At 38.2% G+C, this 14,493-nt stretch overlaps 1 protein-coding gene across 5 annotated transcripts in view; it reads right to left on the minus strand.

The window, feature by feature from the left end:
• dmxl1 (Dmx like 1) overlaps positions 1-14,493 on the minus strand; it is a 60,560-nt gene that overhangs the window by 18,624 nt on the left and 27,443 nt on the right. For all 5 annotated transcript variants that reach the window (XM_023344293.1, XM_023344297.1, XM_023344294.1 and 2 more), the window contains exons 27-39: positions 13,938-14,066; positions 13,659-13,797; positions 10,220-10,995; positions 9,793-9,891; positions 9,310-9,477; positions 6,623-6,814; positions 5,908-5,984; positions 3,706-3,827; positions 1,520-1,777; positions 1,178-1,374; positions 940-1,088; positions 637-722; positions 299-500 (exon numbers count right to left, since the gene is read on the minus strand). In XM_023344293.1, coding sequence (XP_023200061.1) covers positions 299-500; positions 637-722; positions 940-1,088; positions 1,178-1,374; positions 1,520-1,777; positions 3,706-3,827; positions 5,908-5,984; positions 6,623-6,814; positions 9,310-9,477; positions 9,793-9,891; positions 10,220-10,995; positions 13,659-13,797; positions 13,938-14,066 — 2,594 coding nt within the window. The remainder of the gene's footprint in view (positions 1-298; positions 501-636; positions 723-939; positions 1,089-1,177; positions 1,375-1,519; positions 1,778-3,705; positions 3,828-5,907; positions 5,985-6,622; positions 6,815-9,309; positions 9,478-9,792; positions 9,892-10,219; positions 10,996-13,658; positions 13,798-13,937; positions 14,067-14,493) is intronic.

Consider the following 14,493-nt stretch of genomic DNA (forward strand, 5'->3'; position numbering starts at 1 on the left):
GGGAAAGTATAGATTTTTTGAATCTTATATGTGCTATATATGGGTGGGGTTCGTGTGGTTTTCTACACAGTTCAAACTCCAAAGAGATAAAAGATAAAGGAAACAATACTTCAGGGGAAACTTCTTGTTTCAGAGTCAATTCTGCTAATTTTTAAAAGCTTTAATCAACTCAGATTTAATCAACTCAGATTTAATCAACTCAGATTTAATCAACTCAGATTTCTCTGCCTTTAAAAGAAAAAAAAAAAAAAAAAGAGAGAGACTGATCATTTTAGTTCAACCTATAAAGCGATGGTACCTGAAGGGAGTGTTGGATGGCTCAAACAGGGCTTTGTGTCTGAGAAGGGCGGGGCCAGGAGTTAGGATCTCATCGTGAAGGTGAGTGGAAATGTACTTGGGCGGAGGGCCGCCGAACAGCTCCAGCCGCTTTTGCAGCACCTGCTCCCATCGCTGCAGCGTCTTCAGCACAGCGTGACACAGAGGCGAGGCCACAGGCAAATCTGTGTTTAAAAAAAGCAGCCGCACACAAAGGAGGAGGCAACAAGATTAGCTGAGTGAGGCAGAATGAAGTAGGGCAGCACTCATCTCCATCCTGGATATTATTTGTTTTAGCATACAGAGTATTTTAGCACTTACCTAACAAATCATATCCTGCCATCGGGTAAAAAGACTTGAGGTTGACCAACACCAGTTGTACCATGGCCAGGCGCATCAAACACCAGCTTAAAAAGAAAAGAAGTCATGACAAATCAGATTATGATGGGGGGACATCATGCGGTGTTCAAGCTGAATGTGGAGCAGCAATTCAAGGAAGCTCCAATGGAAACAACTGAAAGGAGAAACACGAGGCTCGGTGAACACATTCAGGATTAATCTAAGTGTCTGGTTTTGAGGGGGAAGATGAGTCACAGTACACAGAGTATGTATAAATTATGTCACCTGTATGAATTATGGTTTGAATGCTCTTTAGCTGGCAGGTTGGGCTCAAACACATCTTCAAATTCAAGGTCTTCATCATCTTCATCCTGGCTGTCCTGGCTCTCCTCTGAGTCATACTCAACTCTGTTTTGTGAAGGTGGCAGCTCAGGCTGAGAGGCAGAAGGACAGATGCAACAAGGAATCAGTTGAAGGAGCAAGAAGAGCCATGAGTTTTTGCTCATTGTTGTCTGTGCTGTACCTTGGCAATGAAATAATCCCAAATACTGAGATCTGGAGGAACAAAATCCTCTTTAAAAATGGAAGTCGCTTCCTGTTCCACTACGATCTTAGGACTGGAAGGTCCTTCACGGTCGATTCCAGACTCTTCCCTGGATCCACTGCGGGATGACAGAATCCTGAATCGTCGTGGTTTCCGGTCCAACCCACTTGGGGAGGCTGATCAAAAAAAAAAAAAGAAGAGATAAGTTAAACATGTTTCAACCAATCCAAAAAACAAAGAAACAAACAATAGTAAGCCACGCATAATTTGTTTTGGAGAAGCTACGTTTCATTTATGCCAAAAAAAGTGCAAAACAATCACTTGGAGGCGGAGTTCTTGCTGGACTGCTGGCTTTATCCATGACAGGGACACGGGCGCCTCCTCCAAACACAGTCATCCAAAGCTTGCAGTTGAGTGGGTGAGCCACGATGCGAAACAGCTCGTTGCTGGAGTGTGTGGCCATGCCGTGAACAAACAGACTCAGGAAGACTGCTGTCAAGATCTCACAGAGCAGCACAGCGAGGCCTGGCTGGGTCTCCTCACCTGCAGAGCTCAGCAGGCGAATAAGAGAGGGGATACCTGGAGAAACAAAAAATTAGAAAAATTGCAAAGCGATGAAAACTTAAGCATTTTTGTGTCTGAAAACTTTAAGCAACAGCACAGAATCTTTTAGATTTTAAATTACTTTTGATAGGACATGTTGATAAAAGCAGGATTAATTTTTAAAGAAACAGTATCCATTTCATAATTATAGATTTTTCTAACGATGCCCCTCTCAATCAATGAAACATTTCAAGTCATTATACTAGTCAAACCTTTTTATAACAGTCAACCATTTTTTTAACATGTTTCCACTTCTACTTAGATAGTCTTAACTGATGACCACTACATATTTGAGGCTGGATGCCACCATCCTAATCTTCTGCTCCATCCTGAAGGAAATGCATCAATAATATAGAATAGTAACAAGAAAGGCCTTAAATACAATAAATTGCACCAAGGACAAATATATCCATGTTAAACATGTGATTTAAAAAAGGGACGCTCTAGTAAAAGTTTTTATGTTAGTAATATTGTGTGTTTTAATCAGAAAGGTTTTAGATCTCAAGAGTGGATCAACGTGTGAGAACAAAATAGGCTTTTAAAATTACTATAAATGGTTGTTCCCAACACATAAAATAAGGATAGTGTATGTCATTAAAACATTAACAGGAAGCTATTACTGGCTTCTCTTAAGCTGAAACATTTCTTAATACCTCCGAGGATTTTCTGCTGTATGTTACTAAATTATCACCACCAAACATCTATAAATAAAAACAAACAGACAGCAGACACATCCCAAGCCAGAGAGACTGAATAAAAAATTTATGTATAAATGATTCCACCTCAAAGACAACATTTAAATCTAAATAAAATCCAAATGGAGATCAGAAGGGCTGATATCGGTGCAGTCAACTGCCACGCAATGAATTATTAAAAAGACGGACAGCAGCAAAGAAAGATCTTTAATAATTAATGCAACAATAAAACATCTGCACTGACAGCCTGCAGTGTCTGATGAGAATAAACATTTCTGTTAAAATGTTGCTTGGTTTACTCTAAATTCTCCTTTCCACTTGCAGAGTAAGCAAAATCTAATGTTTTCATAACATCCTTTAAGTTTTGCTTTAATTATGTCACAACCATAATGTTCATTGTTCATATGGGGAAAGAAAATATTGAAGGCGCTAATAATTCACTTTGCTCTGCCCATCATTATATCTGCTGGAATGCATCAAATTACTGTGTTAGAGTTCAGTGTTTCCACTTCAAATAAAAAGACTGAGAAAAAAGATACTGAAACTTTAAACATCTACTCAGTGGAAGAGAAATGTTTATTGCTGTATTCTCTACAATCACAGTGAATACACAGCCAAAAGCTAAAGTTTAAATAGCAAGTCAAAAAACTTATAAACATTGATTGATGAACTCTGGATTCAATTGGCCTTTACATTGGTTTCCAAAGCAGATGTGCAACTTTAAAATACATTTTTAAAACAATAAGTCTTTGGAGTCCCTGTTGTGCATTTATCTGTATTTGGTGATATGTTTGCTACAAGTTTAGTGAAATTAAAGCTAACACAGACTAAACATTTAGAAGCAACTTAAAGTTTAAGGATTTTGGGGTGTAATTTCTGATTTAGTTATATTATTAATATGTGCCATTTTCCTTTATTCAGCTTTAGACCTTAATGTCACTAAACCATAGCTAAATAAAAGACATGCCAGAAAAACTTGAATGTCTAAAATTTATAGTAAAATTGCATTCTGATAGGTAATCCCATTTATTTTCTTACAAAGTACACCATTAAGCTAAGATCTTTTTGTACAGATGTGAGAAGTGTATGCAACGTAATGCCACACAAGGAGAGAAATAGTTTTGGATTTTTTTAAATCGCTGAAAACCCCCCCCCAAAACTTAAAATATTCCTTTAAACCGAGCCAAAAGTTGAATCTGTGGGACTTACCAGGCCACTGAGCAGGAGAAGTATTTGGCTGAACAGCCTCACCCAAGCTGACGGTTTTCACTGCCTGCTTCTGAGACAGTAAAACACTCTGATACACAGTCCCGGTGAAATGGTTCACATGGCTGTCAGGGGAGCAGAAAAAAAAAAAGAAATGGACCAATTCAAGATAAAACTTCCAAAGTAACATTTGTTTTTTATGCATAATGATTAACTGAAAGGTAAACTTTGAGGAAAAAAATGCATAAGAATACACAGATACTCATGCACACAAGATTTACAATGCCGTCAGAAATTAATCAAAAATTAGATTTTAGTTTTTTAAATGAGTTTGTCAAAAACGGTCCTTCATTACAGCGGAGAAATGCAAACAGCTTGGGCTTACTAAAAATATTTTTAAATTTCTGTGTAGTTTGCCAGTTTGTTAGGTATCTAAGCAATAGATCACAGACAATCTTTCTCCTGACTTCTTCTTCCTCACTGGATAAATGACAATATAAATCTACATTCTATGAACTCTAATTGAAGCTGCAGGACTGAGGCAATATTATTTTTGTTCATGATCACTGAGTTATGCATTGAAGCAAGGAAAAAAATCAAGCTGCTTTGGACTACTTCTCAATTTCGAAGACTGAAAACAAATGAACTTTTATCAGTTACGATCGCAAACACAACTGAATAATAAAAATGATGACACGTGGCATTAAAATGTGACATAACTTACCTAATTTGAGACCTACTTACAGCTAAATAAGTAAGGGGAGAGAACTTTAATAGTAAGAAGGAAAAGAGCTCTTCTCCATAAGACATGACACACCTAATTCATTTCTATTGTTGTAGTACTGTGACTTTAAGCTCCAGCCTGGTAAAGCATTCATGCAACTGTAAACATGGAGAATTCTGACAAAACCATGACAGCAGCACACAAAGCAGCACAGCTTTAAGCCAAACGGGCTATTTTAAAAATGGCTTCCCACGCATAGGAATTCATCTGGAGTTTAAATCCGACTCCATTGTCAACCTGATTGGAAGCTTTGGTACATCAGACTCTTAAATAAACAATGCTGCCCCCCATGTGTAAGAACCAAAAAACATAATTAAGCATTTACAATAAGAATGACAACAAGCATCCTTAAGAGTTTTCATAATTTATACTCCACATTATCAAAACAGACAAGTGCCCGTCATACTTCTGCATCTCTTTATCCGTTTCTTTAGTTCACTTTACAGCAGCTTTTTGCAAAACCTCAGTAAAAAATACTTACCAGTTATATATGCAGTCTTTGACTTCAACTGAAAGTGTGTATTATCCTTCCATTATGCAACACATCCTTCTTACCAGCAGCCGTGTCGCTGCCTTATTAATTATTACTCAGCACCAACAGCCCTTGAAATCATTCAGTTCATACACCGTGGATGAACTGACACAAATGTTCTGGCTCGAATATTAATAGTTGGGTTACTTGTGACGAGGTAGTAATTTGGATTTATAGTGAAGGTTAATCACACTGGAAGTGAGAAACGTGTTGAAAGAATCACCTGGAGACCAATAAGGGATTAAAGCAATGGGAGCAGGCAGGACACTAGCCTGGAGCCAACACTTCCTCAACCTTGGTTGCATGAAGTAGAGCTTGCACAGTTTTATGTAGAACTCTGGAGAAAAGATCCAAAGTATTGTATTGTGTAGGTTTAAAATGCTTGTGTTTAAAAATTCTGTTAGGAGGATCTGTCAGTACAGATCATTTCAGCAAATTAATATTGACAGCGATGATAGCCATGGTAACAGAAAATACATGAAGGCAGCAACCTCTCCCATGCTGTATATGTGAGAAAGCAGTGGTGAAATCAAAGACAGAGAGGTCCAGCTGTGTGAAGCAGGATTAACACTCAGGCGATGTTGTTCTTTTCAAAGCATGTGATGCAACTGTGCTGTCATATGTTGTTCATGAGGCTCAGGCCAGATTACATCAGCTTTCACAGATTTGCTTTTCTACAAAACCTGTGATAATTTTATATATACACTTTAAAACAGGTAAAGTCAATTATAGCTGATGTTAAACCACTGCGAAATTAAAGAAATAGTATATACATTTAATTTGATCATAGAAGTTGCCATTTTACATTTGTCTAAAATACATTAAATAGAGAGAGAGAAATACAGAGTTATAGATTATAATAAAAGAGAAAATATTCTGCCACACTCACCTGTATTTGTGTCCGTCACAAAGACATTGATAAATACATGCAGACAAGGAAGCAGCCAAGGTATGCATCACATAGATCTGAAAAGGGGGGAAGATGCACAAGGGTAAAAAAATTTTCTGTTCAGGTAAATATTGTGTTTTTAATTAAAATTATATTCATTGACAAACATAAAGCGTAATAGTAACAATAAAAATATTACTTCAACTAAATGTTAGCTTTAGGGCTGCACCGTTGTACCGGCACCAATTTCCTTAATTTTGGAAGATCTGTGATTGGCCGATAGTTGCATGTGAAGCCAATCTTATCCCCTGATCTAATCCACTTTGGCAAAGGTTTAAAAAACAAAAACAAAATCTGCCACTGTCCTTTTCTGCTCTGCAATAAGAAAGGTATGACTGGCAGACCAGCCCACCATGTCTGCAGTTAACAATAGTCACCCCACTGTTACCAACTCAGCCACTTTCTTGCTATATTTAGCGATATTCCAGACAAAAAAACTGATATTGGCTAAAATCAGAATCAGCAGGTCAGGCTTTTTAGAGATCGGTAATCGGAAAAAATCTGTGCACCCTTATTAGTTTTGTGCTCTACTTTACAAATGGACCAACTGTTTTCAGCCATTTAGAGACACCGATGCAAATTAGATTTCTTCAGTTTTCACATTTGAAGACCTTCAGTGGCACAGTATTGAATGAGGAAGAATAAACTGCCATACCTCGTTGTTAACGACATCCGGATGTGGAGGAGAGTCGAGTGCATTGATGGTATGCAGGATGTCGTGGGTCAGATTGGTCAGATAGACGATGGGGTTGGCCACCACCGTCTTTACACTGACCGTACAGGCCGTGAGCAGCGGGATAGAGGTAGGCTGGGAATCCACTGCCACCACAGACTTGAGGGAGTCATCCTGCAGACAGAGGGGATGCATCCAAATGTGCCTTTAAGAACACTGTGTGCACATTTATCATAAAGCAGACTATAAACAGGAAAACCCTGTGTCCAAAGGGACAAAATTGTCTAATGTGTCCTCTGCACGACATATAGCTCGTGTCCATACCGCTTGAACTTTTCAACCACAAATGTATTTAAAGTATTCTAATGAAACTTTCAGATCAACATGAAGTAGCAAATAATTGTGAAGTGGAAGGTATAGGACAAATGGTTTCAGGCATCACAAGGTCCAACTAAAGTAATTTAAAGTCTTCTATCAAATTTCTCAATTTTTTAGAAGGCTACACATAAGAAACTCTCACAAAGAGAACAAAAGACTGTGGGCAACATCTTTAAACCTTCAAAACAGCAGCCTTTCCTCAGCAATGAAGTAAATCAAGTCAAGATGAGCTAACTGCTGGAAATGTCACACATAATTTCCACAAGTATCTGTCTATGTGTGTGTGATTGACAGTTAAAGAGAAAAGAAGAAAACACTGGCAGTAGAGAGGTGTGTGATTCTGGTGTGTACTATATTTCTAAACATGACTTTCTGCGTATAAAAATACCAGGAAGACTCATTTTCTTCACCCTCGATGAATCACACTCAGTTCTCACTAACCTACTTAACAGGAACTCTTCACACCGTTTGAAGTAAACACAAAAGAGGAACATGAACATTTCCTCAACAACGAGGAAATTTGACAACTAAGGGACCCAAGCTGGGGGATCAGAAATTTATTTTCTTTCAAAATCAAAGCAGAAGAGCAAGAAGTACTCCCTGTGCCCATTGACTGTGCTACAAACACAGCTCCCATGTCGTCTCATTGGGTTGTTTACTACCTACCCCGCATTTTACTTGTCAGTCTTAAAGCAGGAGGTGTTTGGACACTTACAGCAAGTCCTGTCAGCTCATTGCTGGAGGTGTACAAACAATCACCTCAACAGGATGTAGTAAGTAGGTACAAATGTGTGTCTAAATTATGGAAAAATTGTCAAAACAATTTATTATTTTTAGACAGCTTCGTAAATGTGCTTTAAAAATACGTCAGTGCTAATCTGCTCATTAGTTAGCAAAGATATGTAATCAGTTGCGGGGTGACAAACAAACTGTAAAAGCAGTTAAACAAATGCCTGCAAGAGTTAATCAGGTCAGTTTAAAAATTTGCTACTCCGTTTATTATTTAGAAAGATGAAGAAAGAAAATTTTACTTTATAAGTTTTGATTATGTCATATTCATCAGACAAGTTGTCAGTGTTTAACCTAGTTTGACTTACTGTCTATGTGATTAGACTTGTGAGTGACACTCAACATCTAGTAACAGTAACAGACACTTTCTTGGCTGAGGGGTGTTATTGCAACAAGCTTTTTCATTTCTCTTATGAGAAAAGCCGACTCTGGATTCCTGCCCACCTCCACTTGCCTTCCCCTCTTTTACTTTACCCTCTGCAAAGAGTCAGAAGGAAAAAGAAAAGAGGGAAAAAATATCTGTAGATGGAGAAAGGAAGAAATAGGAGGGGAGAAAAGGCAAAGAACAAACAGTAGAGCAGGAAATAAATCAATGGGTGCTAAGAAAAACTGAAAACATTAAATAAATACAGGGTATTAAAAAATTTGAAAAAAAAAAAGAGTAAGATTGGAAATAAAATGGAAAATTAAATATTGCCCATGTTACATTTAAACAGTTGAAAATGACAAATATTAATTTGGCACACTGTATAACCAAATAGGATGGGAACAATCTTATTCATTTTTTGGATTCAATATTTGGCATTAAAATTACAATTTATTTAGATTTATTGCAAATTTTGGCAGGTTGTGAACTCTACAATTATGCATGTTGCAGCTCTCTGTACAAAAAAACTCCATGACTTCTGTCTTTTCATACAACAGATAAGCTGATGGAAACGCTGATAGTGTTTTCTCCTCCACAGTAAGGCTAAAATTGATTATGGAGGTGCAGAAATTCCCATATTCATAAGGAAATTCTGTAAAAATACTGAGGTGTAAGTAGCATTGTTAAAATCAAAACCGGGAAACAAATGCCTTGTGTCTACCAAGAAAACCAAACTGAAAAAAAAAAAGAATATAGAAAGCAAGTGGATTTTCTCATCATCAAATTCACCTACAAAATAGGTTATGGTAAATGGACTGAACTTATATAGCGCTTTTCCAGTCATTTTGACCACTCAAAGCGCTTTATACTAGAGTCACATTCACCCAGTCGCACTCACAAACACACGCAGATCGGTAGGCAATTTGGGGTTAAGTGCCTTGCCCACAGGCACATCCACATGTGGCAGGAGGAAGCTGGAATCGAACCTACAATCTTCAGATCGCAAGGCGACTACTCTACCAAAGAGCCACAGTCGCCCCAGTTATGTTGGAATAGCTGCAGCTACGATTCAAAACACTGCCAAACCCTGCCCAGAAGTAGTCTGTTGGTTTGCATCTGTGCATCTTTTATTTACCTGATGAGACTCTTGAAGCAGTAATATGAGCTCCATGCGTACAGAAGCCAGTCCTCCACCATGGGAGCCGTGCAAGCTGCAGTAGCTCAGAAACATCCTCAGTAACGGCTGGTTGCTCTGGAGCCAGAGCCTCCTGCTCTTCTGGCCATCATTGTGGGGGCTGCCAAGCTGAAAAACATCTTTGCTTTAGTAGTTTTTGGAAGAAATTATTTAGCACTCTGTATATACATGTCACTATGTCTATATTTGCAATTTTTCAAACTGAATGAGAGAAAAACATGTTTATAAACAAAGTAAGGCAATTTGTTCCTTGGGATATAACCAACTATTGATTTTTTATGTGATTGCCTGACTTGCACAAGCTTGCAGCGGTAAAAGCAATCAATAGTTGGAAAAAAGAACCAGAAAATCATGTCAGTAAATAGACATAGAGTAGTTGTCTTCATTTAATATCACCGCAAGGAGCCAGCAATCACCACCCACCTGTTCCTCCTCCACCAGGCCAGAAACAGGGCCATCACCCGAGACAGACAGTTCTGGTAAGGAAGGCTTATAGCTGCAAACATGCTGGTGAGCCACAACCTGAGGGGTGAAGGAAAAATAAGAATTTTATTCTCAAATTCAACTCATCAGGAGTGAGTTTATTATTTATGCATGACAGACAGAGCAAAGCATTTTACCAAAACATCAAAACATTGTCTGTTGTTCACATGAGAGGAAAGCAGTGGTGTTTCAACTAAAGTGATGTTTATACAAACTGACAGAGAGAAAATGCTGAAACAATGACAGGAACAGAAGAAGAAATGATTGGGAGTTATGCAACTTCCAACTTAAATTTACAAAAGGTTAATTCCACAATGGAGAGGAACGCTACAACTTTTTGGAGGAATGTGGAATTGTGCGTTTGTACCTCTCTCTCCAACCACTGACAGAGCTGGTACCGCAGCTTCCCTCCATCCAGTTCGTATCCCGTCGACAGAGTCCGAAGCTCGTTGCTCATGATCTTCAAGCAGGCGGTGAACTTAAGATGGGCCAAAAAGATGTCTTCAGATGGAGCAATGAAGTCATCGCCGTCTTCATTTTCCTCGCTTTTTACCATTTCTGCTATAGTCAACATGGAGTCCTGTCGGTCCTGAAACACACTGTTGTCTGTTTTTATATTGTTTTCCGGAACGTCATCTTCGTCTTCGTCCTCTTCATCTTTGTCGCTGTCCCACTTCAGCTCCAGATGCTCAGCTGGTAGCGTCATCGACGGCTGGCTCCAATCAAAACTCAACACCGAATCGGACCTGCTGTTGCTGTTTCCATCCGACTGGTAGCCGTTCAGACCCGGCGGAGACCAGTCGGGTTCCGATGCCGGCCCATTCCTGCTCCCGACGCTCAGTTCATTCGGAATGTCTTTTACTCCGTGTTGGGAAACTTTGGAGTGCTTGTGAACTTTGGGCATTTTGGAAAGGACTTCCAGTGCTAACATGGGGCAACCGGTGTGGAGGTGTGCGTATGCAGTCGTGAAGAAGAGTCTCCTCTCATCCAGGCTGATGGTGTCGGCCCTGCGGACTTCTGTGGTCAGAGCAACTTTAGCTTTGTCTGAAGAGCTGAAATGGCGGCGAAGGAGCAGCGGGTGTGTGCGGAGGTAGATGTAAAAGTTGAAAACCTCAGGGTTACTTGCAGACATGGTTGAGGAACCTGGAACAGATGCAAAGGGACAAAGAAACTGTCAAGTCTAAATCCAGAAGTCCTACAGACCCCCAAAATACAAGCTGTTTACACTGCCATGTTTAAGCATTTAAACTCTTTAATTTTAATTTCTGTTTCATCATGTTACATTGTCAAACTTCAGTCTATTCTAATCGGATTTTATACGTTTTCTTTGCATGTCTCAAACTATTTATCTTTGAAAAATATCCAGCGTAGTCAGAATGGACTGAGAGCATCTGTGAACATCATACCACAGATTCTCATTTCGGTTACGGCTTAGACTGAGCCTTTCCAGCAAATTAATATGCTTTCATCTAGACCATGGATGTCCAGCTAAAGTCTTGCAGGTTTCAAGTGTGTGATGGTTGAATTAATTCCTCAGAAAGTAACACAGCTCTGCAGAGGCCTAATAATGAACCGTCTTTGAAACATTTACCATGTCCTCTGCGTGTTTCGAGACAAACTATACCTCTTTTGGCTTTTCTTTCAAAAAAAAAAAGCTTTTCTTATTTCCACTCTAACATAAAGGCCAGATTTATGGAATGGACTTAATCATTGTCCTGTTGACAGATTGTTTGAGCTTTGGATTTTTGCAACTCCTTGAAAGATTACCATTAGCCTCTTCTCTGATTAATGTTAGTCCTGTGTCGCTAATGCTTGGGGTATTTTATAACCTATACTAATTTTGATTAGGGGCATCAGCAAAATGTGCAAATGCATGTCATATATTTTTACCTCAACTTCAAAATTACGTTTTGCAATGAGTTGGTGTTCTGAATAAATTCCAAATAAAAATACACTGACAAAACCTAATAAGGGATATGAGGCTTTAACAAGTCACTGTAACCAGATCAGAGCTCAACCACCTCGACTGTCTCCATTGGGATTCTAAATATATGAAGCAGCAGCAGAAGTTGCTCACTGATTAACTATACATTACGGTTACTGAAATATGAAAAGAAGAGCAAGAAGTTAAGGGAAAGAAATAGCTTAAGGGCAGGAAGGTGAGGAATCAAATTTCCTTATCCACGTAAATATTAAAAAATTCAGAGATAGAGAGAGAGCATCTAAGTTTAAAGAGCCAGAGTATTTTTTAAATTTACAGGAGCCAGTATTATGTTTTCTGTAAGCATACCAGCTGTGGTTCGAGGACATCATTTATGGAAAACATGTTAGCATACGGAGGATTAATCTGGGACTGGTTTGGCTTTTAAGTAAAAAAAAAAAAAAAGGTTCACACTGAGTTCAGGTCTTTATCTATTGTTAAAGGGGGAGTTCAGATTTTTCACGCCAGAGCTCATATTTGTAACTATGCTCATTTAGCAAATTCTGACATATATCTGTTACATGCTCAGACTAAAGATACTTTTACGGTTCCTGGATTACCACTAGCACAATTAGATTATTTCAGAAAACATTTTAATGTTAAAAGACAAACATTACAAACTAAAGAATACTAACTGGATATTCAACTCTTGTGTGGTGCAATGAATCAAATGAATGTAGGACTGTCCCAGGATTGGTTTTAATATTCAGCAGCAGAAGTCCCAGCCCAATACCTAATTAAAATTAATTAAAACTCAGTAGCTTTAAAGTGGTGTGAAATAAACAACATTTCATCAGCATCGGTATTGGACAGTATTTAACTCATTCACCAGAGACTTTGTGTTTCAACATGAAGATCTAGAGGAAGGTAATGCTTATAAAATACTGTATATTCGATTTGACATATGCAGATATAAACTTTAATTAAATCATGTTTTGCGCCTATGGACAACATTTTCATCCACAGCAGTTGGCTGAAGTGTTAGGCTAAAGTTTTTATGACTAAGTTTGGCTTCAATTGATTATGTGAATACAAAACATTCAGAAAAAACTTCTCAAATTTAACACTTCACTTTGAACAAAAGAAATGAATTTATGTTTCAGTTTACGGGGGATAGGTGAGGTTTGGAAATGGTCAGCATTACCTCAACACTACCAATACGTAAGTTTATGGAGAAAAGCACCAAGCATTCCCTCTATAGAGTAAAAGGTAAACGTAAATGAGATAAAGTTAATTCTGCAGAAATACATTTTATGTCATTACAGGGGACAGGTGTAAAGAGAAACAGGTCAAGTGACACTGACAAAATGGTAGCTGCAATAGCCAATACAGTCTCTCCATAACTGTGAAAATCACTGAAAATTACAAAAACAATTTTGATCAGTGAAATATTGTGCCTGTGATACAGTTTTAGACAGCCATAAACACAAAATAAGCTGCATATATTTATATATGTAAAAATATATGCAAGATATAGTGATGAAAATTGCACTGTTACAGGTGCAGCATGCATAAAATTATAGAAAATAAACTTACTACAGGCATCATGATCTACAACAGGCATTATGTTATATAAAGCCTCGACTGAGACCCAGTACTTGTGTTTGGATGTGGAAATTTTTACCTTACCTTTAAAGCTAACTACATAAATGTTTGTGTGGAAACAAACCAAGTGTTCCCTCTATAGAATAGAAGGTAAACTTAAAAGTGATCATGTTAATTCAATAGAAACAAATTTCATCATTAATAAAGTCTGTTTTTGATAGAAAAAACAACAACTTTGAAAGTAGATAAAAAGACGACCTCAGAGCAACACTATACATACCACTGTCACATTTGCTCTGAGAGGGTCCAGAGCTTTTGCAGTTTGTAGGCTGCTCAATCAGTGTGTCTAATGCTTTGCTGTAATCTTCCAGGACCCAGAAAGCTATGCTTCGCAGGAATGGATCTGGATGGACTGGAATCTGAAAGACACAGGAAATGACTATGGCTACAGAAGTTCACATATTAAAACGAGATGGGTGGCATCAAAAAATATTGCATGTTTAAAAAAAAAAAAATACTACTTGTGTGTCTTTTACATCGACGTACACAAACTGCTTACCTGTTTGTCTTGACCCAAAACATGTCTCTGGAGGATCTTTTTATAAGTAGAAGATGTCTCAAACTCAGATTCATACAATCTAGAGATCACCAAGGCCAGCTGCAAGTCCTGCATTTTCTCTAAACACACCTAAAGGAGCAAATAAATCATTCAGTCAGTTATTATAAATACTATTTGTTTCCTATTTATGTAAAAAAAAAAAAGAAGTAAAATGTCCTAGGAGGAAAACATTTTCGTTGCTCAAAACTGATTTATGGTGAGGTGCATTTCAATGAGACAACCTCCCAGCCAGGGAAAATGAGCAAAGTCAATGATAGCCCTTCGCCTGGGTGAAGCTCATTACCATAAAATGCTTAGAGAGGTAGCGGTTACTCATGCAAATGTAACAATGTGACTCATTGCTTAAGGGATCATCTGAGCAGGAATAACCTTGATAAGTAAAAGCCTAAATAATCATGATGGCTCGTGTCAACTCCCTGATAGCGATAGCTGCAGACTGACAGACAGCAGCCGTTTTCGTCACCATGCAAACACAGCAACAAAAAACAGTCAACTT

Source organism: Xiphophorus maculatus, chromosome 12, assembly GCF_002775205.1.
Source record: "Xiphophorus maculatus strain JP 163 A chromosome 12, X_maculatus-5.0-male, whole genome shotgun sequence".
NCBI lineage: Eukaryota > Metazoa > Chordata > Actinopteri > Cyprinodontiformes > Poeciliidae > Xiphophorus > Xiphophorus maculatus.